Source organism: Sinocyclocheilus rhinocerous, unplaced genomic scaffold (assembly GCF_001515625.1).
Source record: "Sinocyclocheilus rhinocerous isolate Xijiao unplaced genomic scaffold, SAMN03320098_v1.1 scaffold787, whole genome shotgun sequence".
Taxonomy (NCBI): Eukaryota; Metazoa; Chordata; class Actinopteri; order Cypriniformes; family Cyprinidae; genus Sinocyclocheilus; species Sinocyclocheilus rhinocerous.
In genome coordinates this window covers 33,829-61,185 of record NW_015662932.1, presented here as the reverse complement: position 1 = coordinate 61,185, position 27,357 = coordinate 33,829, and the positions used below count along the sequence as shown (strand labels likewise).

The 27,357-nt window shown below is 36.6% G+C and overlaps 2 protein-coding genes across 4 annotated transcripts in view; one reads left to right on the top strand and one right to left on the bottom strand.

Annotated features, from left to right (window-relative positions):
• The window catches only part of LOC107728434 (multiple epidermal growth factor-like domains protein 9), a 29,964-nt gene extending 26,879 nt beyond the window's left edge, over positions 1-3,085 (bottom strand). Inside the window, exon 1 of the mRNA XM_016538593.1 lies at positions 2,482-3,085. Coding sequence (XP_016394079.1) covers positions 2,482-2,926 — 445 coding nt within the window. The 5' untranslated portion in view covers positions 2,927-3,085. The remainder of the gene's footprint in view (positions 1-2,481) is intronic.
• A 2,447-nt stretch (positions 3,086-5,532) lies between these two features.
• LOC107728437 (golgin subfamily A member 1-like) lies at positions 5,533-26,250 on the top strand. Of its 3 annotated transcripts, XM_016538597.1 has the most exons (23): positions 5,533-5,719; positions 6,342-6,628; positions 8,363-8,453; positions 9,165-9,239; positions 11,129-11,259; positions 11,417-11,545; positions 11,811-11,980; positions 12,229-12,340; positions 12,968-13,063; positions 13,470-13,595; positions 13,708-13,803; positions 15,030-15,125; positions 15,202-15,297; positions 15,553-15,705; positions 15,801-15,896; positions 16,466-16,555; positions 16,671-16,773; positions 18,632-18,792; positions 18,890-19,042; positions 20,351-20,410; positions 20,507-20,773; positions 23,084-23,170; positions 24,774-26,250. In XM_016538597.1, the coding sequence occupies exons 2-23, from the start codon at positions 6,503-6,505 to the stop codon at positions 24,849-24,851; spliced, it is 2,592 nt and encodes an 863-aa protein (XP_016394083.1). In that variant the 5' UTR covers positions 5,533-5,719; positions 6,342-6,502; the 3' UTR covers positions 24,852-26,250. The 3 variants fall into 3 exon arrangements, with proteins under 3 accessions (XP_016394083.1, XP_016394084.1, XP_016394085.1); XM_016538598.1 differs by lacking the exon at positions 9,165-9,239 and having other exon boundaries at positions 5,534-5,719; XM_016538599.1 differs by lacking the exon at positions 5,533-5,719 and having other exon boundaries at positions 6,547-6,628; positions 9,134-9,239.
• Positions 26,251-27,357: the final 1,107 nt, after the last annotated feature.

The window sequence follows — 27,357 nt, the reverse complement described above, 5'->3', positions numbered from 1 at the left end:
GACCAGACTCATCGCTATATGACAATATTAGGAAAATATTAAGTATGACAGAGAGATTACAACTGAACCAGATGAGAGGATTAACATTTGTGATGTGATGTGGCTTCACTGACCTCAGGCGTGATGTGGTAATGAACTGTCAGCAAATAAACACAGGAACTAAATGATTTGTTTATTTTGAAGTAGGGTGCCACTGTATATTAGGGGATGTTCAGTGTTGGATATGAAGCTAAAAGACAAGATGGACACTGAGTGTCAGACAACAAAAGAAATTATTTGACAAAGGTGTCTCGGTGTGAAAGAGTGAGTCTGTAGACACATCTTTCAGACAAACATTTTCTTCTGTCCATTAGCTCCAGTGGAAACGGCACTCATCCCACTCCAGCATACAGACTCGAGTGCAGGGAGTAAAGAGAGTTCACTGGGCCATCTAATGCACAGCTGTTATGATCTAGGTCAAAGTTGCACACCTCTAAAATCATAAAGGATTTATCTTTTTCCATTACAATATTTGAGATGTGCAGTCAGATGCCCCTCTAGCTAAAGTCTTATTCATAAAAGGAAAGCTCTGACTACTGCAAATGCATCTGAATTAGTAAAAGAAACATGTAAACAGATGTCGTTTTGCTGTGAGCATGTAAGAAATACTGCTGCTGCACATATAACACATATGAATAACCCCAATAGAGCATACATAATATCACCACATAGCAGATCTATACAGGTGGAGCTGGGAAGGTGGAGGGTTTCTGAAGCAAGCTGCAACTGCTACGGCAAGCACTAGTCATATATTTGAATGTTGAGCAGCGAGCTCATTCGCTACCGATACAGGAGATAACCATTCAGCTGTGCCATGTGATCATGATGTCATTAGGTCAGATTGAGTTAGACCTATCGGACTGCGCCATCTAGAGTTTCATGCCAGAACTCTGTATATTTATATTCTGACATTCAAAAATTGCACAAGTCTAACAACAACAAAATGTCATCTAATTCAAATTCCAGTGCAACATTCAGTTTGCAAATGGATGTGGCCAATTCTTTTTAAAACTCATGAATGTAAAGAGAGTCAATTCTTAAATTCTGAATTTGCCCAACCCTGGTCTCTTCACAATAAAAAAAAAATGCCTTCTGGACATTATAGACACTTTTTTACAAGATGCCTGTATTATACTGAAGAATATCAATCTAAATGGAAGTATATTTCCATATAGTTGCTATTTTTGATTTCTAGCCCACTTTCTCTGGCCCTTAGGATGTTATCTAAAGGGCTCCCCTAACACTTCCTGTGTCCTAATAAAGGCAGGCTCAGACACAGTCCATGCTTTTCTGAGCACTGTCTCCCGATTATAACCTCAGCATCAGGAACAATGGCTGTGGAATGTCCAATCACAATGGCAGGGCACAGAAGGGTTAAACATCTGTAGCTGCTTGTTTGTTTTTTAGATATATGTTTTATTGTTTTTTTTTCAAGATAAACGAGTGCAAACATCTAAACCTATGCAGTGCAAAATCACTGGGGTCAGTGGCCCCTATGTCAGTGCACTGGTGATAACTGTTGGTTTTGTTATCTTGGGGATTTATCATTATTATAGAAAAGTAGGCCAAGTCTATAGATACTTCCATATGAACAATTGGTGCACCCAAACGACCATTTCATGTAAATGCAAGATTTATGTCGACCTCACTCTCATTAACAGTGTGACCTTGTTCTTTAACACATACACACAATGGATAATCTGTGGCCTTTATTTCCTACTAGCAACACATTAATTAAACCATTCTAACAGAAATAATCTCAGCTGGATATACCAGAAAAATGCTGGTTGATGATTTCCTTTAACTGACAGCCCACAGGTGGTGAATCTGTTTGTACTGATGGGGTAAAGTCAGGACAGATAAACAATGACTAGTTAGGACAAATACCCTGCAGCTCAATCAATGAAGGGCCTGTATGGGCACATTACAATACTTACAATACATTACAATCTGTAGACAGACACTAAGATAGACAGATAGATAGATAGATAGATAGATAGATAGATGACAGACAGACAGCTAGGCAGCTAGATAGATAGACAGACAGACAGAGGACAGACAGACAGATAGATAGATAGATAGATAGATAGATAGACAGACAGCTAGCTAGCTAGATAGATAGATAGATAGATAGATAGATACAGGTAGAGTGAGGGTATACGTGCTATTGATCATAACTCATCAATATATCATGTTGCATGGCTATGACTGCTAATGAAGTGATTGCTGAGAGGCAGACGGCGGACTGTAGGAATGATGTTTTTGGTACAGTACGAGATTAAAATGACAAGATCACGAAGCAGAAGGCAGGAAAGGCCTGATAATCGCATAACTGATTAGATAGGCTAAACAGCAACAATATTCTGATTTTAAATAGCATGTCTGTTGCCAGAAATGTGATTTCTACATTTCAGTATTCCGCTATTTCCCATTTTAACTCACCTTGAGAATTGTCAGAGGTTGTGCTAAAGTCGGGCACGACGCCCGATCTTTCCGCTTTATTATCAGACATCTGCGATTCTTTCATCTGTGTTTCAACAGAGCTGATCTTCCTCCGAGCAAATGCGGCCATGTAGCTGGGATTAGACAGAGATGGGGTGGTGGGCTCCGTTGTTGGTGGTTTAATGGTGGCTGCTGGTGCGGCGACATTTATCGGTTTTCTGGCGGACGCGATCGTGGGCGCTGGTGTTAATGCGACAATGCCGAGCCGGTACCCTGGAAACCCGTTCGCGCTCGTATTAGGATGCTCTTCGGCGATTGAACGAGATTTCCTTATTACTAAAGGCAGCGCATCGTAGGAATGAACCGCCTCGGATAACCCCATGCACACAAACACGATGAATGGGAAAGCCGGAGATGTAAACATCATTAAGGCAAGCCACCACATAATAATAATCTCAACGCTCCATGAAAACCTCCTCGAGACGGACTTCGCAAGGCCCCCGTCCTCCAATTTCCATCGGGTTATTCCAAACCAGGTGGTTTCCAAGCCGCCCCGATGTAGCCTACTCCACCATATCCGAGAGAGACCCCCTTTTTATCAATGGCTCTGAACCGACTGCAAGGTGTTTGATCCGCACCGACCTGTAGTAGTAGCGAAGCGCAATGGAGTGGTACACTCACTGGCCAATCAGAATGCAGGACGAGACAACCGCTGTGGTGAGATGTGTGTTTTTTCTCTGCGCTTGACAGACGGTGAGGCGTCTGATTGGTTAAATTCAGGCGCATCGAAACCTCGCTGGCTGGTTCTTGCAGTCAGGCGATCATTATAATATTTGTCCTCCAATTTCCATCGGGTTATTCCAAACCAGGTGGTTTCCAAGCCGCCCCGATGTAGCCTACTCCACCATATCCGAGAGAGACCCCCTTTTTCTCAATGGCTCTGAACCGACTGCAAGGTGTTTGATCCGCACCGACCTGTAGTAGTAGCGAAGCGCAATGGAGTGGTACACTCACTGGCCAATCAGAATGCAGGACGAGACAACCGCTGTGGTGAGATGTGTGTTTTTTCTCTGCGCTTGACAGACGGTGAGGCGTCTGATTGGTTAAATTCAGGCGCATCGAAACCTCGCTGGCTGGTTCATGCAGTCAGGCGATCATTATAATATTTTCATTTTATAGCCTATTGTTGAATCAACCGTGGATAAAAATAAGAAAACACGTTTTAAAATATTTAAGGCCTTTCAAAACAACAACATCATACAATGCTACTTCATTCTGCTTCTCTGTGAGCAATTAGTCATGTATTATTGCATCATAGGCGAACTAAAGGTAGTCTAACGGTATTTTTATATGCGCTACACTGAACAACGACTAGTTTAATAATTGTATTCTATTTTATTGTTATTTTTATATAAATAATTTGAATCTATATTTTGGTGTTTATGTTATTAAAAAAAATATATATATATATATATTTTTTGCATTTATTTGTATGTTTGTTTATTAATTTATTGTTGTTTGTGGTGGTATTTGGAGCTCTGGGTTGATTTTCTGCGGCATCAATTGCTGAGCACTGTCAGTATAGGTTATTATCATCAGCAGCACCATCTTCTGGTTGTGCAAAAGAATGAGGAACAATTTTGCAGATTTCCTGTGGTGGGATTGTGATACTGAGCCATCAATATTAGCAAGACTGTAAAATAGCTTTCAATAACAGAAACCTCTTCAAATTACAGTAATAGTTGCAATTTAATAATTGACTATGCATGTTTTTTTCTTTTGCATAAATGTTCTACCCTTCTCAATTTAACATTTGTGTATAAATACTGAAAATGTTTTGCTCTTTTATTTTAAAGATAATAAATAAATTAGTGAAATGGATTTGCTGCTACATGCAGTATCTAAAACCTGACAGAATGATTGCAATGTAAAAAACCATAAACAATTTAAAAAGAAAAAAAAAAAAATTGGTAAGATTGTATAGTCCTACAACAGAGCCTCTTTTACGCTTCACCCACATTCCTACTGTTTTGAGACCTCATCAAGGTAAAGGCCAACATCCATATGGACATCTCATGGATGTGTGGACGAGCACCTGGGGCTCGGGGCAGTGAGCTGTGACAACGTACAGGTGGAGACACAGAATAATGATAACCAGAAATTGCTTTTGATATGGGCAATATTTTGATATTCTTCTAAATGTTGTAAAAAATTAAAAAAAAAGGTAGATGACAAAACAAAAGGAGGCAGGTGGATACAGTACAGACAATGTAAATATTTATAGAAATAGCATTGTTACGGAATGTGTTGTAGGCTCTATCTATTTGATCCTTTTCTCCCTTTAAATTTTAGAGCAGTGGATGTATATTTAGCACTGACTAAGTTAGCCACATTAATATATAGGTCTTCAAAGTGATTCTCCAAACAAGTTATGAATGTGTAGGGGTGTACTTTTTCCCTTTATCAAAATTACTTTTAATTGTTTTTAGATGCTTTCAAGTTGTGGTTATTATAATAAACCAATTAAAAGAGTCCCAAATGGCATTGCAAATTATGCACAATGTTAACAGACATTGCCAAAGGACAGTGCTGTTTCTCAGAATACCGATGTGTAACATGCAGGTCTTGCCAACAAATGACAATATATGATGGCTATGTTGGAGGTGATTACACAACCCATATGAGAATCATCTTAAAGGGCATGTAGGCCTACTCAGTAGGACTGTGCATGGAGGCAACCATAAAGCGATAGTACACACAAAAAGAAACAAAATAGCAAGCTATTATTCAGGAGTTGCTTTTAAGTAGCCTAATTTTTGCGGGGAACAAATCCTTCCAACATTAGAATACATGCGAAAGTAAAATCTAATATCCAATCAGTAATTATTATTTTAATATCTTATAAATGTAAACACATTAATATGACAACATACATTTTAAAAATATTATGCGTCTAATTTATCAATGCGGTACTAATACTGTGACCATTTGTGAGTATGAACCTGTAGCCACGCCTGCATCCTGTTGTCGCCCAATCAGCGACGAGCACAATCGCCAACTTGTTCCTGGAACGTCATCAGGAATCTGGTGACTAAAGATTACGTGTGAAGTTAGTAGCCAGGTGCTAGCCGCGACAAAAACAACGCACACAGATGTAACGCCTGGAGAAATATTAGCGTTAAACGTGATTTCTATTACAATGAACCTCAGCTCTGTCAGAGTCTATGGAGTTGTTACGGTAGGTTTACGCTCGTCTGTTTTGTTGGTTTAGTAAAGGAGATGGACGAGAGCTAACATTAGCTAGCTGTGTTTACAAAAAAAATTCTGTTATTGCTCGGCTCTGGGCTTTTTATCGAGAGCTTTGGGGTGGATGTTGCCATACACTGTCAACATGTGATGGATGAATGGTTCTGCCATCAAGCTTACGTGTCATAATCAAATCTGACACTGGTTAGCTTACTACAATGTAGCATATCAAGCCATGTAAACATTGAGTCTCTTGGCACATTCAGTCTATTCTAAAACATAAAAACGCATAAGGATTTAGTTGATATTAGTATTTAATTTTACTGTATTGTCCATGTCTTGCTTAAAAACAACTCATCGGCTTTAAATAATCCTGAACTTGGGTATCAATAATGTAAGTGTAGTACTATTTTGATATGTCACCTCCACTAACTATATAAACAGGTACATATGTACACTAGATGTACTAAGCAGTTCACTCTTAGCATGCAGGTTGGCAGCACAGCAAACTCATTTCATTCAGAAAAGTATCTGGTGGTTAAAAGCCTTGTTTGATTGGATTAGTTTGACCACTAGATGTTAATGTAGTCCTAATGTTGTGATTTTCTCCACAGAGTCAAGGCAGCAGAGAGTAACACCAGAATGAGATCTGCTTACGCTGTGAATATAAGCCGTTCTGCTTTCCGAGGACCCTAAAGGGTCTCGTTGACAGTTGGGGAGACGTTCAAACCATTGCTTTACACACACAGCTATACGCTACATCTACACTACAGAGATGTTCGCAAAGTTGAAGAAGAAGCTGGCGGAGGAGGCCGCCACTGCCCCTCGATCAGGCCGCATCCCTCGCTCCATGAGCAAAGAGTCCATCACTTCTGTGGGCGCAGATTCTGGCGATGACTTTGTGAGTAGATCTTTCTCTGCTTTTGTGTAATTCTCAGTCTCCAGCTTCTTGCGATATCATATCTTCATGCAATATTGAGACCCATAAAGTTGTTGGGTCTGTTTTAAAATGTCTAGCTGGTGATATTACCAGGATATCTCGATCATAGTACGATGTTACTGCTTTCTTCATATTTAATGTATAGCCTACATTTTCAAACGTTAATGTATTGAGTGCTTTTATCTACTACACCAATTATTAGTGCATTTCACTATCATTCAAAAGTTTGGGGTTCGTAAGATTTTTGGTAAGATCAAGGATGCATTTATTTGTTTAAAATACAGCTAATTAAAATAAATGTTTTCTATTTTAATTTGTTAAAATATAATTTATTCCTGTGATGGCGAAGCTAAATATTCAGCATCCGCTGTACTGTTTATTCTTGGCTTATTTAGAGTTTGGATTATGGTCAAAAAGTAATAATTTGGTGTTCTATTCCTCTCAGGCTTGCACTGAATGGTGGTTAATCGTTTTAAAAAATGTTCTCAAAAATATTATCATGAAAAATGTTACTAAAATGTTATGAGAATTCACATTCACATCTAGGTATCAGTGAAGTTCCAGCTGACACATTTTGATAAGCAGACATAATAAATACTTCATTATTTCCTATTACAAAAGCAGAATGGCCCTGATAAATCAGCATAGTAATTATTCATGTTTCAAATGACTGGCATATTTACAGTATCCATTCTAGAGAAAGTTATATGACTGTGTACTGACTGTGTTGCAACAGTGCTGCACCTGAACAGCCTTGGTAGTATATGACGAAGTTTATTATTAGAGTGCTGTGCTATGCTTCTTGGGAAACCAGTGAAATCTAGTGAGTGCTAAATAATGTCACATGCTTCGACAAACCAGTGTAACCTGACACTCGTGTCCTCTAGCAATTAATGGCAAACACTCTCAGGGTTAGGTTCAGGTTATCTTTCGCCCTAAATAATTAACGCTGTAGGCTTGTTGGAGGATGAGAGCAGTATCTGTAACATGTCTAAATCAAAGCCACCCTTATATAGTAGATGTTTTACTGAGAGAAGCCAACCGTTTTGGACCCCAACGACAATGTAAATAAAAACGTATAATTCTGCATTTGTGCTGAAACTTTTAGGTATTCTTTTTTTAACCAAATAAATAAACATCTCCCTTTTGCATTCTGTAGTTCTTATAAAAGATGTGCAATTATACTTCTCTGATATTAGTGTTTTGTGTTTTTCTAATTAATTGGCATTGGTCAATATTGTGTATTTAATTGTTCATGCTCATTTCCACAGTTTTTACATTTAGACTGTCTTTGCTGTCATTTAATGCTCAAAGTGAATATTTACCTCATTGTTAAATAAAATCTTAAGACAATTTTTTTTTGTACTGTACATCATTTTTGCTTCCTAAAACTGTTGATTTTATTTTTAAACTCTTTATTTTTAATTAGTTTGATTTATTTTTTACTTATTAATATTAATTTAATTTTAATATTAGCAATTCTTCTAATATTCTTCTAATCCTATTAGTTATTGGCTATAACACTGGAATAACTAACACTAAAAAATACTATAAATAATACATAATCAGTATTAAATGATAAATAATACTAATCAGTATTAGCCAGATTTTTAATATTGATGCATTCCTAGATTTTTTTTTTTTCCTATGGTATATTTTAAAATAAATGTCTCCATCTCTGTCATTCACTCTTAGACATCTGATGGCAGCAGCTCCAGAGATGATGTTTCTTCTCAGATTCAGCGCAGAAACGATCAGATACGAAAACTGGAGGCCAAACTCTCAGGTATCGCCAACACAATGCAGTGAAGCTCATGTAAACACAACAAGAGAAAAAGACTGAAAGGAGGAAAAAGGTACGAAAGGCCAATGTGACGGCTTTACAAAACGTCAGTGGAAATCAATGAGAAAAGGAAAAACTAGAGACAGGCTGTTACGTGTACATGCTTCTCACCTGCCACTTCTACGTGCCGAGTCTATTTCAGTCTGTATTTGGACACCTCTAAACCCTTTACACCTTTGCCACAGTGTAAATGTATAAAGCACATGACATTTGACAGATTTGCCACAAAACAAGCCAGGAATGAATGCAAATGACTCCACTGTAACGGCCTGGAAAAATCCGCATAAATAATAGATTCCTGGCTCTCGCTATCAGCCTGCCATGGTATGCGATTACATAGCCTGATCTAGAAACTCCTTTAACCCTAAATGAGCAGTACTAGATAAGATGATTGCATAATTGACCTGATCAGGGATGATCTATTAGTGTAAAGGTCAAAGGTCGGTCGTTGTTCAGCCTCACAATCAGTCTGGTTTTCTCATCTCCGAAAATCATTCTGTTTTTCCCTCCCATTTGTTTATCTTCTCAATCATATTTATCCCTTTGTTTTCTCCCCCCTGTTTTGTCCCGTCTCCGTGATCCTCCCCCTCATCCTCCTCTGCCTCCCTCCGGTCGTGTTTTAGTGTGTGTCGGTATCCCATTCCCCAACCCTAGACTACGCTGAGCAGCTTCGGCTAATGCAGAAGACTAAGGAGAAGCTTGAGATTGCATTAGAGAAGTATCAGGATTGTACGTACCGTTCTTTTCGCCTCTTCCTTCTTTTGGCTTTCTCTCCTTTGCTCTGTTTTCCATTCGTTTGTTCAGTGCTTTTACACAAACCTCACACAATTCAAACATACATTTTTATAGACAAACAAGGTTGATTCTTGATCAGAAAGCAAAAAAATGAAGATAGTTAATTCGTTCATTGTCTTTAAATTGATTGTTTTATCACAAATGTCTTCAGGACTTAATATAAGTTAAGCTTTTTTATAATGTTGATTATCATCGAATATTATTTCTCCCCAGATGTTCAAAAAAGATGTTCATCTGCAATGTTCTCACTTCAAAAAGAACTATTTACACTATTAGTATTATTATTATTATTACAGTTTAATTATTATAATTATTTTTGTTACTCTAGCAGTACGTTTTGCTTTTTTAAAATAAATAAATAAAATGTAGATGAAGAGGCGTCTTTATATTATTTAAAAATATCCCACAAATGCTGCTGGTAGAGCTTGACTTGTGTTGAACCCGGAATATTTCTTTAACCTCTTTCTTTGGGAGTTTTCTACGCCTGGGAAATATGTGTCTGGGGCCATGGCTTCTGAGTTTTAGAGGTGAAATCTATAGAGCAAACACGCTGCTTTAAACAATTTTTGTGAGGGTGACATTTTTTTTTTTTTTTTTTTTTTGGAAATTGTAAATTGTGCCTGTAGCAACCTAATGTAAGATATTTAGCTAAGAAGTGTTATTAATCTCTAAAAGCTCAGATCCCATTTCTAGACATACCCAAAGTAAAAGGAAAAATAAACTGATTACAATCAACTAAAAAATACTTGTGTATATACTAACAATCTGTTTTACAGCTGTACTAACAAGGACATCTGGACATTACTGGCGATGGTTTTCTTTTTTCCAATAAAGTTTGATTAACGAAACTAACAAAAATAGCAAAATGAATATTTTATGTATTGATATGTTAGGTACTTTGTATGTTGGGTCTAACATTACCATCTGTGGTAACACCTAACCAGTAATTTCATGTTACATCTATCCGTTTTAAAGGAATAGTTCACCCAAAAATGAAAATCTGCTGAAAATGTACTCGGGCCATCCAAGATGTAGAAAAGTTAGTTTCTTCTTTGGAACAGATTTGGAGAAATTTAGCATTCCGTCACTTGCTCATCAATCCTCTCCAGTGAATAGGTGCCGTCAGAATGAGAGTCCAAACAGCTGATAAATGCAACACAATAATCAACAAGTAATCCACAGAAGAAAATGTGATTATGGACTGGTGTTTTAACCTGAAGCAATGGTTTAAAGTTAAAATGTCTTCTTAAGGATGGATTTGTTTCTTACAAACTTGCAGTTTTTTGTTTCACAAGATATTGTAGATTATAGTGATGTTTTTATAAACTGTTTGGACTCTCATTCTGACGGCACCCATTCACTGCAGAGGATCCATTGCAAGTGATGTAATGCTCTCCAAATCTATTCTGATGAACTCCTTTACATCTTGCATGGCCTAAAGGTACATACATTTTCAGTAAGTTTTCATTTTTGGGTGAACTATTCCTTTAAGGGTTATATTTTTTTTACTGAATTAATATTTAATGTACTTTAATAAAAAATATAAGCTGCACATTTCTGCTTTTAAACCCTCCAAATCTCTTTCCTGCTAAACTGCCAATTCAAGTATACTTAATGTAAACATGTTTGTTGCTAGTTTGCACATGCTGAGGAACATATTTAAATTATCATCTCATCTGTGAAAACTAAACATGCAGCATAGATGCAGCCTATAGATATTATGCTGAAAATGATCTGGAATATGTCTTTAAGAAGGAAATCAGAAAGATTAAAGCAGAAACCGGAAAGATTAAATCTTTTGTCTTATTTCTGTGTTCAATCAGCATCCATGCGCAAACTTCAGGACCAGAATGAAGCTTTCCAGACCAACCGAGCCAAGATGGCAGAAGGCATGGCCTTAGCATTAGAGAAGAAGGACCAGGAGTGGATAGAAAAGCTAGCTACTCTGGAGCAGGTAAAGATCCTTTGTAACATATTGGATAAAGATTTTAGGAAGGACTGTCGAGCCTGACTAGTCACTTTCAGTTTAAAAGCATGCGATAAATGATTATTTCAAACATCAGTGTTAATAACCTGTTTTCTAATTGTTTTGTCTTCTTTCTCTCGAACAGGATAAGTTGTCACTGGCAGCTCGGCTAGATGAGATGACGGAGCAGAGTTTAAGTCTGTTCCAGAAGAGAGATGACCTGGATGAGCTGGAGGGCTTTCAGCAGCAGGAACTGGCCAAAGTCAAACACATGGTCGGCACAGTGTATTCTTTTATAAGTTCTTTATAGCAAGAGTAGCATTAAAACAGACTTTAAAAAATTACACACGTCACCTTCCTTCACATTCCTGCACTCAACAATATTTTTTACACTGATGCATATCTAAGTTAAAGGAATATCTAATCTAACACCCAGAAGTGTCAGAAAACACAGACTCATATACACTGCAGAATAGACAAGAAGTTCCATCTTATTCCCAAAATTGTTTAAGAGACCGGATCATAAATTTGTCCTGCAGCTGCTGAGGCGAGAGGAACAGCTAAGTCAGCGGGAGAAAGAGCTCAAACTGAGAGGAGAGGAGCTGAACACAGCAAGACTGACCCTGAGCCAAACCCAAGACAAGCTGTATGAGCTGGCAGAGGAACACGAGGAGATGTGCAGGGTCAACTCACAGCTACAGGCCCAGAGGTGTGTAAAGAAATACAGAAGAACTTGACTTCCATAAAGGAATAGTTCACACCGTGATTCATTCCTACTGCAAAATATCTGGATGGAATGGGATGGAAATGTTTCAAAGGCTGTTGAGACATTCATTAAATATTTAACCACTTTGGCTTTGAAGGAATTCTTCCTTCTAAAGAAGTTTCTTTCAGAAAACATAATAATGTCTAAAGGATGAGAATCAAATCTCCAGTTTGTCCACCTGTGTCTTTCAGGGATGAGTTGTTGAGTGAGAGAACAGAGGCTGAGAGGAAGGTTGTGGCTCTGGAGAAGAGAGAGCAGGAGTTACAGCAGCTGATCCAGCAGGTGTCAGAGGACTTCCAGAAGGTGAGCACTTGGCAACCTTCAGCTCATCAGTACAGATGACACTCAGAAGCCAAGAGGGTCACTTTTGAGAACAGAGCCACACCTCCCTTCAAAGTGTTTTCAGCCCACCTTGCACTTTATCATTTCCTTCACTTTTATATATATATATATATATATATAATATATATATATATATATTGTATTTATTCATTTATAACAGTGTTATAACATTGCTCATGATTTAATTAATGGAGAGTTCTTGGCTTGTTTTATTAAACCCAAGTAATATATTGTTTCCAATATTTCCATGTTATTATTTTTAATTGTTTTGTTGCAATATGTGTGCAATAACATGTTAGGTTGTCTGTGGTTTGCAGTTGCAGTTGACTGGAAAATTTGCTATTGTGAAATTCTAGACTAATACCCAAGAAAAAAGCTTAAATTCATAACTTTAGCTCAATCTGTTATATTTAAACATTTAAACCCTTCCTTTCATAAATTGCCCCTGAAGTAACCATACACTCCTGAGGAAAACAGTCAAGATCTGTTTAAAGAATATGGAATATGTTTTGGAATACGTTTTGCTTGAATTGCATGATAAAAATCATTTCCACATTGTTTCTGTATTGTTTCTTCTTTGTTTTCCAGGCACAAAACAATGCAAAGGCACTAGAGAAATCAATAGAGCAGCTCCAGTCTGAACACAATAAGCTGAAGCTACAGCACGAGCAGCACAAGAACAAGGTCTGATTGACTCAACAAAGAATCCATTGATACTAAAGCCTTCACTCGCATTTGCAAGTGAAAATTACTGTCTGCAAATGTGCTAAATTATGCAGACACACACGTGAGTGGCATCTAATCGAAACCTGTAGGCTATATAATTACATTAAAATAAACGCTTCCTAATTATTAGGACCTACAAAATCTATCTATATATGCAAATTACATTTGTCTGTTTTCTAAAGCTTTTCATTTTATCCCCAAAACAAAATCAAGACTTTGTAAAAGAGCATAATAGGACCCCTTTAAGTGATTTTTAATAATTTTGACCATGCATCTTAAGATACTCACTGCACTGCATCTAAAATGCAATACCATTTCATTATCACATTGTTACAACTCTTCATACCTTACTGTGATTGGTCAGGTTGCAGTGACCGAGGAGGAGAGAGAGCGTCTATTGGCTGATCTGCAGGAGAAGGCCACCTCCTTAGAGAGGAGACTAGATGCGAACCTCTCTCAGGATGAGCACCTACGGGAACTACTCAAGGAGGTCAGAGGACACTCACATATACCGCTTATCGTCTTACTGCAGTTTCAGTCATCTAATATCTGAATGCTATGTTTGTGTGTGTGTGTGTGTGTGTGTGTGTGTGTGTGTGTAGAAGTCTTCATTACAGCAGAGGTTAGAGGAGGCCAGAGGAGAGTTACTGGAGGAGAGAACAAATCACACCACTGCGGTCAGTTCACTGGAGGCCCAGGTAAACCCCAGCATCTAAGCTCATACTGCTCTACATAATGTTTTTACAATTGTGATTTCCAGGAAAAGTCATGAAAATAAATGACATGTTTAAAAAATATATATTTGTATAGTCAAATATGGAAAATGTAAAAGTATTTTGTTGACACAATCATGTAGCATGTATGCAAAAATACAGCAAAAATAGTAATATTGTGAAATATTCTATTGTAAAATAACTGTTTTATATTTAATTATATATTTGTGACCCTGCACCACAAAACCAGTCTTAAGTCACTGGTTTTTTGCACCCTCAGGTTCCAGATATTCAAATAGTTGTATCTCGGCCAAATATTCTATCATCATATCAATGTCATATCATAACAAACCATCAATGGAAAGCTTATTTATTCAGCTTTGAGATGGTGTATAAATCTCAATTTCCAAAAATTGACCCTTATGACTGGTTTTGTGGTCCAGGGTCACATTTTAGAATGTAATTTATTCCTGTGATGCAAGACTGATTTGACACTTTTGATCAATTTAATGTGTCCTTACTCAAAAGTGTCAATTCTTAAAAAAAAATTTTTTTTAAAATAATAATACTGAACCCAAACTTTTCAATTGTAGTGTAAAATGTATTTAAAGAATGTTCTAAAGGCATTTTAAAAAATACAAAATTTAATCATGAATCAAATCAGATTTCATTGTGAATTGAGACAGATTGAACTGAATTTGCAAAAACCCTTTTGAATTGAATTGTCATGCCTAGAGCTGATCCGTGCTGGTCGCTGAGGAAATACATCAACTTGGCGCTGTAGATCGCCGGATCGGCTTTCACCGTGGACGAAGCATACACGCTTGAGGTATTCGGCCAATCACAATGCACTGGATAGCTGGCCAATCAGAGCACACCTCGCTTTTCAGACCGATGAGCTTTGTAAAAATCAACGCGTTTCAGAAAGGCGGGGCATAGAGGAGAAACAATAATGTACAGTATGTTGAAAAAATAAAAATTTTTGAACCTTAAACCACATAAACACATTGCATTACACCAAATACACAACATAATGTTCTTTTTAGCAACATCATATGACCCCTTTAATCTTATCGTTTTGAAATATTCACACCCCTAATACTGCACTCTGCTCTACTATACTGAGTTATACACTATGTTGTTCTTTACACCTTTTGTACTGTAATAACTTTAATTCAATGACAACATTTCTGTTTCTCATTTGTTTCCAGATCTCTCGGCAGAACGCCAACATCACAGATCTGCAGACTCTGGTCAAGCACAAAGACGATTCATCCAAAGCTTACAGAGAGAGGACAGATGCACAGGTGAGTTAACCCACAGTTAACCCACACGTCATGTGACTGTGGCTGAATTAGCTAAATGATGTGTGTGTTGTGTCAGATATCAGATCTGGAGCAGAGGCTGGCTGACTGCACTGAGACGATGAAGAGTCTGCAACAGCAACTTGAAGACAGTGAAACGCATGCAGAAAAGCTGGTGCGTGCTGTCGGTCGAAGTCACCAAACGTCTCAATAGCTGCCTCAGTTTGGGTTTGTCACAGACAGTTTTTGCTGAAATGTCGCCCCCTTCTGTCAGATATCAGTCATACCTACTGGGACGCTAGCATTAGACGAGGAAAAGAACTTATGGGGTTTAGAGTTATTAAACAGTTGGTTTTTAGGAAACTCAGCGACTGGTTAACTCCTTTTAGTTTTGCCTTCGAGTGTTGACCTCTAACCTTTGGTCCCACAGCAGGCAGAGTGGGCAGAGGAGAGAGAGAGACTACAGCAGCAGGTCTCGACACAGAGACAGAGAGGCTTGGAAAAAACAGCCAGACTGGAGGAGGAACTTCTTACTCTACAGAGACAGAGAGAAACGGAGGCAAGCAAGCATCAGGACAACCTGGTGTGTGAAACATCACTGGTCTTTCTTTAATTATTTATTCAGTTAACATAGGGACGTTATTAAAAGTTATCTGATGCTTGTCTCTTTTTCTCAAGCGGTTACTGGAGGAGGAAAAAGCCTCACTGTTGAAGAGCAAAGCTGAGGTGGACAGCACTGTAAAGAGACTGACAGCAGAACTAGAGCAGTCCAGAGTGAGAATCATCTGCCACTACTGATTCACTTCACAGATTCACTGTGACATACACTACCATTCAAAAGATTGGGGTTGATAAGATTTATGTTCACCAAGGCAGCATTTATTTAATCAAAAATAATATATTATTATGAAATATAATTACAGTTTAAAATAAGTGTTTTCTATTTTTATAAATGTAATTTCATTTAAAGTAGAATCTTTCAAAAAATGTATAGTTACATGATCCTTCAGAAATCATTCTAATATGCTGAGTTGTGCTGCTTAATACAGCATTTATTTGAAATAGAGACATTTTAAAATAAGTTTTTTCTCTCACTTTTGATCAATTTATTATGTCCTTGCTTAATAATTACATAATATAAAATATTCGTAAAAGTATTAATTTCTTTAGAACAAATTCTAACTGATCCCAAACATATGAAAGGTGTAGTGTAAGTTAAAAACAAAAGAAAGTTAAAGTAATATTATAAAACAGTCAAGCAAAATCCCTACTGGTTGATCATCCGAGCTTGTTATGTTGCTGACTATTATGACATTTATGTGACACATTTGTCGATGTTACAGGCGGAGTTGATCAGCAGACAGACGGTAAGCGTTGAAATTGCCAAAGCTCTGGAGGAAACCAGAAAACAGAGAGAAGAACTCCAACAACAGGTTAATTCACTGGCTTATTGGCTTATCAAACATGCATCCATTTTTCACATGCATTTTTCACTCGTAAAGCCATTTACCTGTGTTAGGAAATGTATGTTTTGCTTGACTTTGATAGGTCAGCAAAATGGCAAAGTCTCTTGAAAAGGCGGAAAATGAAGTGAGTCGTCTTTCTCAGAATTTAGGAGCAAAGGAGGAAGAACTAAACATGCTGAAGGAAGGTGAGGGACCAGTTGTGTTTTGGTAGCCCCTGTCCACCCATCAGAACCCTTAAAGGTGGGGTGTGTATTTTTTCAAAAACGTTTTAGAAGACTGACTCGGGCCGAGTACCAAAGCAAACTTGTAGCCAATCAGCAGTAAGGGGCGTGTCTTCTCGTGATGTGGAGGAGAGAGCGCTCAGTGCACAGGACGGACATTAGCCTAGCCGAGCCGAGCGACGACAGAAAGATAGAGATGGCGGATAAAAAACAAAAGAGGAAAATGTCTGCGGAACAAAATAAGGCTTACGATAAGGCAAGAAGTAAGATCCGTGTAAATATCGGATCAGCTTTCGAGCGCTGGAGAGAACTCAAGGAGAGGAAGGCCTGCGATCGGACGCCGAGGTTGCTTTGTTTCTTCTTGATATGTGAGTAACACCGTGTATACACCGGATGCGACAGTTACCGCGCCGCTCCGCAACAGCTAAAGTCTGTCTAGTACACTGGACGCGACAAAGCGACCACTGAAAATCATTAGAAATTTGTGTCAATACATCATAAATAGAACGCAGCAGCGGTTTTCTGTTGGGTAGGGGCGTGTTTGTTTTGGTGATTTGAAATATCAACACTGGCTACCAGAAGTCACTTACCCCACCTTTAAGAACTGGTTCAGACCAGGGCTATTATAGTTAAATTTTACAGGTTTAAGCCCCGTTTACACCAAGAACACTAACTATAAAGATAACGATATTAGCGTCCACACCAGCAGACAATATCGTCTGTTTATTCTAAGTGCAAGCTCGTCTGTCGCTTTAAATTCTCGAGCTCGTTATAGCAGGATGGATTCTGATTGGGTGTCAATGTTTTTATCATTCATCAACTGGAAAAATCGTTCTGAAAGCGATTCCAATGATATCGTTTATCTGTGCCTTTATCGTTATAGTTGTGGTGTGTACTCTGCTATTCTTTAATATTGAGAACGATTTTTAGAACTATATCTTTATCGTTATCTTTATCGTTATCGTCCTTGGTGTAAACGGGCCTTTATACTATTTCATCTATGTTGCTAAGGCAACATGACTTATTTTAATTTAGTTTAACTTGATGTACTAAAATAACTAAAATGAAAACTGAATATATAAAAATAAAAAACACTAAAAATGACAAAAACATGTAACAAAATTGCTAAAACTTTGAAATTATAATGAAAATGGAAAATATAAAAATAAAAACTGACTCAAAATGCAAAAAATACATAATTGTATCTCAATATCACTGGTTCAAACCCTTAGTAACCTTTATTTAAAAAACAATACTGTTTTGGTTATACATTTTATTGTTGTTTTAGATTTTAAATATACTTCAATGTTTTCATTTTTTTTCATGTGTTATTTTTGAGTCATTGAATAATTGTCTTTTATTGCAAAAAAACAAAAAGATATCTTAACATGGTTTTATATTACCAACCAAATCATATTTTTTTAAATAACATTTCTGATAATGATACAAAGATTCTCAAACCTTAAGAGAACACAAAACAGTTCATTTCATTTATATTTGGACATGTCCAAAAGTAGTTTTTCAGTGAGGTAAGTTGGATTTAGTAACTTATTTGACTTATTCATTTGATTCAGTGAAAGATTTGTTAAAATGATTTAATTTTATAAGCTGTGAGTCTTGAGCAGTGTATTAAAAAACCTACTTAGGAACTTCACTTCTTTGATAAATGGACTGCAGTCATGATTTTTTTTAGTTCTGCCTGCAAAGACAATACAACAGACAGATGTGTTAGGCACTGTAGATTAAATCCAGTGATGCAAAAAAACTTTCTGTGCTTCATAATGGTTGCAGTAAAAAGCTTCTGTTTCTTATTGTGTGTCAGAGCTGCAGGCGGCCCTTAGCAGTCTGTCTTCTCTCCAGGCTGAGTGCGAGTCTCGTCGTTTAGAGGCTGAGGAGCGAGAGAGAGAACACAACTCTCAGCTGACGTCACTACAGCAGGAAATCCTCACAAAAACACAACAACTCTCTACTTACCAGTCACGGGTCAGTGTGCACTTCATCTCAGCTGCCTGTTGCTGTTAGATACATTGTCTTACCTATTTGATGTTTTTGTATTGGCATATTTCATTGTGTGTAACAGGTGTCTGATCTTGAGGGTGAGCTGTTGAGTTTAACAGCACAGTCACATGATGAGTGTGATGGTGAGCAGAACGGGACGGTTACTGTAAGTGATCTTGACCAGTTACAAAATGTCAATAAAGACCTGGAGCAACAGCTAGCCGAAAAGAACAAGGTGAGAGCAAAGAAACCTCTGAAATGAAAGAACATAAGATTAACTCTTTCCCTGCCAAACACGGATGTTTCTGTTATTCATGAGACGACGCTTCCCTGCCAAACACGGAATTTTCTGTGTTTCTGTGTTTTCACTGTTATACACTCGGGGGCGCTATTACACATCTCCTGAATGAGTCTAGAAAGTGCTGATCAAAAACGCAGACCAGGAAGACGCAGAAACGAGCGTATGCATATGAAAAATAATATGATCATCAACAGTAACCGCATATAAATGAAAACTGCCTCATGTTACAGAGTGAAATGTCAATCCAGAAAGTGGTAAAGGCCTGTGCAAGCTTTGGGAATACTGATGGAAGCCATCTACTGCATCTTTGCTTTGATAATATTACTGAATATGATCCAGATGTAGTATTTGATAAAAATGCGATTTTCTCAGCTTTTTGCTCAAAATGTTCAAGTGTTGATAAAAAAAAAACAATGCTTGAAGCTAGAATAAAACAGATTTTTTTTTTTGAAAGTAGAGTCTGATCTTTATTTTGATGTATTGCATGTTCAGATATTCATACAACAAAAAATTCTGGGGGCCATCAAATTTTAGTGAAATTCAGCAAAAACGCTGGCAGTGGCTGGCAACTTTTTTCAAAAACGCTGGCGGGGAAAGAGTTAAAGAAGAGCAGAGATTTTAAAATTATGAACTTGAATTTAAATGTAAGAACATAATTAAATGGAGAACATATTTTTATATATACTCTTATAACTTCAGTTTTTACTTATTTTACTTTTATAATTATGGAGAACATATTTTACAAGAATAAATTATTTCAAATAATTACATCAATCATTTGTATGGAGAAGGTTTTTATGGGCTTTAAAATCCAATAAGAATGTGACAAACATTTTCTCTTAATAAATGTGTCTAGTTTTATTTTGCACTGTTCATTTGTACGTATTATTGTACATTTCAAATTTTACAAATAAAATTATAAATTTTTAACAACTTTCATTACAAATGTAACAGTATTTTCTGCAAAAAATTTGCTAACATAACCAATCCTGCACTTGATGCAAAAAAATAAATAAATTATTTACAAATTATTTCAAGTCACCCTACATTATTTGAATTATAATGTGAAAACTGTATATTCTGTTGCACCTGACATTATGGAAGTAAATATGTTTTTTAGTATCAGAGTAGATTGCTTTGAATATTTAAAATTTTATTTTTTAAATACAAATATATATATATATATATATATATATATTTGTATTGTATTTATTTATTTATTTATTTATTTATTTTTGTCAGACAATAAAGCAGCTACAGCAGAGGCTTGCAGAACTGAAGAGGACATTACAGAAAGAGCTGGTGAGTGTGTTTATTCAGAAGCATTATGTCAGTGTATGCAACACAGTCCACGTCAGCTGTCAGTAAACATTTCCTCGCAATGTGTTTATGCAACAGAAACTGAAGCCAGATCCTGACTCTGAGACAAAGGAGAGACTCCAGGAAAGCAGGCAGGAGAAATCAACCGATAAGACGATCTCAGAGACACCGATGCCCGCCACAGCTCCAACCCCAGCTTCAGGACTCCCTCAAACTTCAGGCCCGCCTCCCATCACCTCCAACACCACAGTCACCAACAGTTCAGACCTCACAGACACAAGAGAGATCAACTTTGAGTACCTCAAACACGTGGTGCTGAAGTTCATGTCATCCAGAGAGGCAGAGGTGAGGGCTCGATCTGTATCTGACCGGTTTGCTACAGCGGACTGATGTGATTAGTGTTTCTTGCTAACGTGTCACTATTACTGCTGTTCATTCTTGGAGTTAGGGATTAGAACAAACTCCTAAAAATAAGTAACCTTTAGTTTGTAACCTGGCAGACGATTAAGTGGCAAAGTAAAAACATATACTACAGTTCTCAAAGAAATAAAAAGGAATAGTTCACCCAGAAATTAAAATGTACTCATTCTTGGGCCATCCAAGATGTAGACGAGTTTTTTTTTTTTCAGCTGCAGTGAATGGGTGCCGTCAGAATGAGAGTCCAAACAGCTGATAAATCATCATAATCATTAAGTAAATATGATTTATAGACTGGTATTTTGGCCAGAAGCGATGGTTTACAGTTAAATTGCCTTAATGATGGATCTGTTTCTTACAAACCAGCAGCTTTTCCAGGGTTATACGTTTACTTTTCTTTTTAGAAGCGTTTTGAATGGTCTCTTAACATTCTGAAACAAGTAGTAACATTTAAAGCCTAATTTTAGAATGCTCCTAATTAAAAAAAAAAAAAAAAAAAAAAGCAGAGTCAAAAATTTCAGGAGCTCCTTCTAATCCATAATCAAAAATTCTGATCAAAAGTTAGCCTTCCCATTACGAGGTGATATCTTTTTTTTTTTTTCTTTCTTTTTTTTTACCTTTGTAATGGCATTTTTCTAACTTTATTAAGTATCATCTTTTATGTGAAATTCAAAAATTGTATAAGCTTTTTCATAATGTCTCATTAAAACAATAGACTAGGAAGAATAAGTTACCAATCAAATGACCTGGGGGAAGCGGCCTGGAAGCTGTGGGGGTGGCGTGTGGAGGCTGGCGGCGTTCTGGACCGGGGGACCTTTGGACGGGTCATACTGTTGCTGGTTCTGTTTCTGCCCACCAATCTGGACCGTTTGTGGAGTCGGGGGCATGCCTCCTGTTATGGGGGACAAGATGAAGGAAACGGAACAGAGAGAGGAAAGAGAAAGATAGAGGGAAATGGAGAGCAAAGAAGAGTTCCATAGAAGGAGAAAATGAAGAATTGGAAACACAATATATTGTCTTAGCTCATGTCTGTCTACAGAGACCACCAGACTGCATTCTCTGTATAAAAAAACAAATATATATATATATATATTTATAAGCTTTTTAAAATTTCGAATTAAAACAATAGAATAAGAACATGTAGTATAAGTAAATAAAATGAAATCTGTATTAACATTTTTTTTTACTACAGAGGTGGCACAGAAGAACACAAAATGTGTATTTTCAGACGTTTAATGAGGCTCAGAGGTGGCATGAGTGCAATTAAATTCATGTTGAGATTAATGTTTTAAATATCAAATTTTGAATATAGAAACATTAAATTATTTAAATAACTGCGTGAAAAATTAAACTAAAACTGGCAGTAGGTGGCAGCATGTCACTGATTTTATCACTGAATCATTAACTCACTAGATTTGTTTAAAACGCACGTTCATTCATAAATGAAACAACGCTGTGCTTGAATGGAGATGCACATCGGCTTAGCTGTGACTTTGTTTGAAACTATTTTCGTTGACGAAATAGAGTCTGTGATACACTACTCAACGCCGCAGAAACACGTTGCAAGTAGAAACCTTTGAAGCTCCCCTGAGCGTAAACACAAATATGCTGATGGCGTCAGTCGCACTGGTGCTCCTTAATATTTTTTCATAGTCGCACGCTGTAGAGCCCTGTTTTCACTTTACAAGATGTTAATTGATGGACTGGAGTCATGTGGAGTACAGTGACGTTTTTATCAGCTGTTTGTCCTCTCATTCTGACGGCACCCATTCACTGCAGAGGATCCATTGCTGAGCAAGTGACGTAATGCTAAATTTCTCCAAATCTGTGCTAATGAAGAAACACATTTTCAGCAAATTTTCATTTTTGGGTGAATGCTTATATTACTTATAAACTTGTATTTAAAATAAACGTTGTTCCTTTGAACTTTATATTGATTCAAGAATCCTGAAAAAAAGCATTACATTTGCAAAACCGTGTTACGCACATCCAGTCATCTTTTGTTGCAGTAGCATTTGCTATATAATGCAGATTATTGAAGCAACTGTGTCCTATAAAAGATTTTCTGGTACATTATTGACCCTAATTCACCTTTCGGTACAATCCAATTGGTGTGTGCCTCACTGATTTTCAAACACTAGAGTCCTCTGCTAACTCTTGACTATAGCAGCATAAGTGATGCTGCTATGAATTCTCCCATGAGAGGTTACCGCTCTCTGTCTCTCTTTCTCTCTCCAGGCTTTCCAGCTCATCAGAGCCATTTCTGTACTTCTGCATTTCACAAAAGAAGAGGAGGACATGCTCAAACAGACACTGGAGTACAAGGTGTGTGAGAAAAACAAATCTATATGTATAAATCTGGAGGACGACATATGGAAAGGTCAGCGTGCGTTCTTCTCGAGCCTCATCACAACCAGCAGCGCTCTCCTCCGCACCCGGGAGCTATCTAGGCCACTCTGCTAAGGCAGCTAACAATGTGGGTCAGGATATCTGGCTCACCGCTCTGAATCAAACCTATAGCACTCAGTGACACGGTCAGGAAAAGCAGCTGCCAGGTATTTATAGCTCACCCCAGCAACTGTGCTGGAAATCACTGCACATCACTGTGCTACATTACGCTCACCGCTTCACTCCCTGATGCCCCTTTTCAAAGGTGCCCTGTGGTCTATGTGGGGGTTTTGTAGAAAAACTTGATTGTTTTGTTACAGAAGTTTAACCTTATTTGAAATGGGGTTCAATGTCACTAGGGATGTACATATTATCAGTTTTTAAAAGGTCATTATTATTTTTGTGGCATCTCAAAAGAGAAATTGGTATTCATCTGTTCTACTGTAGATTTATGATTTGACATTTAAGTTAATTTCAAGCATCTAAAATTGTAGATTGAAGCTGTTGTGTTGGTACTGTGCATCATATTATCAAAAAATCAGTTTGTCATATTAGTTACAGGCCAAAACGTAAAAATAATCAATTAAATAATCAGCTATGTGCATCAAAAGGGGATAATTATTGACTTGTGTTGATAATTGTTGTTATTAAACATTAATAAAGTCATAATAAAGTATAGTCTTAATTATAATAAATACATTATTAATGATATTAAATTAATTGTAATAAAAATAATTTAATTAATTATTTTGTTTGTTAATAACAGCAATAATACATTTATTATTAATAATGATAATTTATTGAGCATATTGACGGTTAATTACTCAGAAGAATGTTTTCGGTAATTACATTAATTTTGAATTTAAACAGTAATGTACACTACTGTACAGTAAGATTTTTGTATTAGAAAAGTCTCATACTATAAACAAGGCCGCAATTATTTGGTCAAAAATACATTAAAAATGGAAATATTGTGAAATAATACTATAAATTAAAAATAACAGTTTGGTATTTGAATGTATTTAAAAATGTAATTTATTTCTTTGATGGAAAAGCTGAAATTTCAGCGTCATTACTCCAGTCTTCGGTGTCACATGAGCCTTCAGAAATCTTTCTCATACGATTTGGTGCTCAAGAATTTTATTAATGTTGAAAACAGTTGTGCTGCTTAATTTGAAACGTTTTTTTAGGATTCTTTGAATAGAGAGTGCAAAATACCAGCATATATGGTACCATAAATATATATGTATGTGAAAATTAAGTAAACTGAGAATAAAGTGTTTTTATAATAATAATAGTTTCTTTTGTTTGATAATTTATTTTATATTATTTACTTAAAATACGGTGAACTGCAACTGTTTTATTATTTAAAAAAAGAATCCAATACAATTCACAAAAAAATTATGAACCATTTATTTGATTAATTTAATTGAAATTCCTGAACATTTCTATAGCAGTGCATTCACATCTTGTGCAATGACAGAATGATGTTTGCATGATGGAAGCACTGTTTGAGTCTCATGTTTTGGGTGTGTTTCAGATGTCGTGGTTCGGTTCCAAGCCCACACCCAAAGGTATCATACGGCCTTCCATCTCAGGAACCTCAAGTTGGAGCTGAAAGACAAATACAGTGAATAATCTCAGTAGAAACCTACCGACGTCTGAAGGGAGCAATTGCAGATTCCACAGTTACAATCTCTGCCTCAACAGTTCCTATGTAGCTCGTGCCCTTTAAACAGCACGACACAAACAACTGTCCATTTTCACTAAAATATTGCAGGGACTGGAAACTAATGCTATATGAACATAATCTTTTCTTGACTGGGGAAATTCATCTTTTAAGTAATGGTCATCCGTCTCACTCATGTACTCTGTAACTGCTGTTTCCAACATCCTTCAACTGGAACAGAATGGAAAACCCTTCTTTCTTGTATTTACCTTTTTTTTTTTTGTAACTCCAATCTGAGCTCTTTGAAATCAAGGTTGGGCAAATCATATCCGCCAGTCCATTTCAGTGCTACTTAATGAAGACCATAAACAATTTTCCTTTTCCTCCAGTACTGGACGTCAGTGAAAATCAGGAATGGGATGTCACATTATACTGTCGTGATTTCAAATATGTGGAAGCATCTTACTTTAATCTGCCTTGTGTAAATTACAGTTACGTACATGCCATACTAGTATTTATATATGAATACCTGTATATAAGTGATGAGGATTTATAAATCAGTGGATACATAACTTGTTTTTTTTTTGTCATCATACACATGCATTAGTATCATATGTGTGTGAGATTCTTCACTGTGGGCTTGAAACTGTAATATAGAGGCATGTATGCACAGACTGAGAAAACGAGCATGCATGCCTTATACCGAATGCTTTGATTGTACATTGGTTTTGAGTGTATACTGAAGCATTTGAGTACACTTGACGCCTTAATGTTCAAGGCTAACTGCATTTCTATTTCTCTGAGAACATGTCAATAGAAACATCTTTCCTTTTTACCTGTAAAAACAAAGTGGTTTTCGGTCAAAGCCAGTGTTTTGCTGTCAGAACAATGTAATTGTGTGTGTTTTAACACTTTTAAGGCCACATCAGCAGCACTAAGGTTAACACTCTGGATGACAGACTCTTCTTCTAGAGACTTAAAAATCTCTGCAGGATGCTTAACACGTTTCCTGTTTTTAGAAAAAGAAACCCAAAGATTTCTGTTTTATGTGTAAAGACTGATTGAATTCGGTTTTTATGAAGCTTGAATCAGTGGATTCAGAGAATTCGTTTTGCCGTAAATGAAAGTTAATGGCCTGTGTGTGAACCGCTTAGGAATGAGATTTCTATTGAAAGATCCAAAAAGCACTTTTCTACAACCGTATTCATGTTTTGTTTGATGTTATACTGTAGCCGTCACAGTATCCATTGCCTCTGCTGTCAGCAAAATACCACTACATCCTTATTTTGGTTTCACTTCATGTTATGTCAGGAATATCAAAACTTGATAAAAATGATGTTCTTTCTCAGTGACTTTGTCTGAAGACGCGTTTGTGCTTCTATGTGGTTACCAGTGCTGACTTCAGTGCTTCTAACAGTGGCTCTGAAAGTGATGAGACAAAGCATTTCTGAGTCACTGCAGAGCAGAGCTAGCATAAGATCAATGATCAGAGACCTTTGTAAGATCAAGTAAAGAACACATAAAAATATGTCAATGGCATTTTCTAAACTTAAATGTGACCCTGGACCACAAAACCAGTCATAAGGGTCAATTTTTTTTAAATTGAGTTTTATACATCATCTGAAAGCTGAATAAATAAGCTTTCCATTGATGTATGGTTTGTTAGGATAGGACAATATTTGGTCGAGATACAACTATTTGAATATCTGGAATCTGAGGGTGCAAAAAAATCTAAATACTGAGAAAATCGCCTTTAAAGTTGTCCAAATGAAGTTCTTGGCAATGCATATTACTAATCAAAAATTAAGTTTTAATATATTTACAGTAGGAAATTTACAAAATATCTTCATGGAACATGATCTTTACTTAATATCCTAATGATTTTTGGCATAAAAGAAAAATCGATAATTTTGACCCATACAATGTATTTTTGGCTATTGCTACATATATACCCCAGCGACTTAAGACTGGTTTTGTGCCCCAGGGTCACAAATGTCTGGGGAGCACTCAATGAATTGTATTAACACTTCGCAATTTCAGCTTCCAACAAATCCACATTGCTTTTTAATTTATTTTCCGGAAAAACAAAAAAACTAAACTTGAATAGCTGTTCCCAAACACTAGAATATGAAAATAACTTTTTATCAAATGAAGTGAGTTTATGATTTTAACAAAAACAAATACCTGCCAATAAGCTCAGAAAAGTAGTTTTTATACCCCATTGACAGATATTTGTTCTGGTTTCAAGCATATACTCTTCATTTTTAGTTTCTCAAAAAAAACAAAAAAAAAAACAAAATATCTTCATTTTGCATCTCAAGTAAATGTACCTTGATTTAAAGATGTTTACATATTTGAACTGGGGAAAAAATACTGAGAAAGATATTTTTTTTAATTTTAATTTTTATTATTTATTTGTTTTATTATTATTTGTATTTTTTTGGCAGCGCATGCA

Coding starts and splice junctions, on each gene's coding strand:
- LOC107728437 (XM_016538597.1), top strand. CDS start 6,503: ATGTTCGCAAAGTTGAAGAAGAAGCTGGCGGAGGAGGCCGCCACTGCC. Junction 15,897..16,465: donor CAGAACTAGAGCAGTCCAGA/GTGAGAATCATC, acceptor TCGATGTTACAG/GCGGAGTTGATCAGCAGACA. Junction 23,171..24,773: donor AACAGACACTGGAGTACAAG/GTGTGTGAGAAA, acceptor GGTGTGTTTCAG/ATGTCGTGGTTCGGTTCCAA.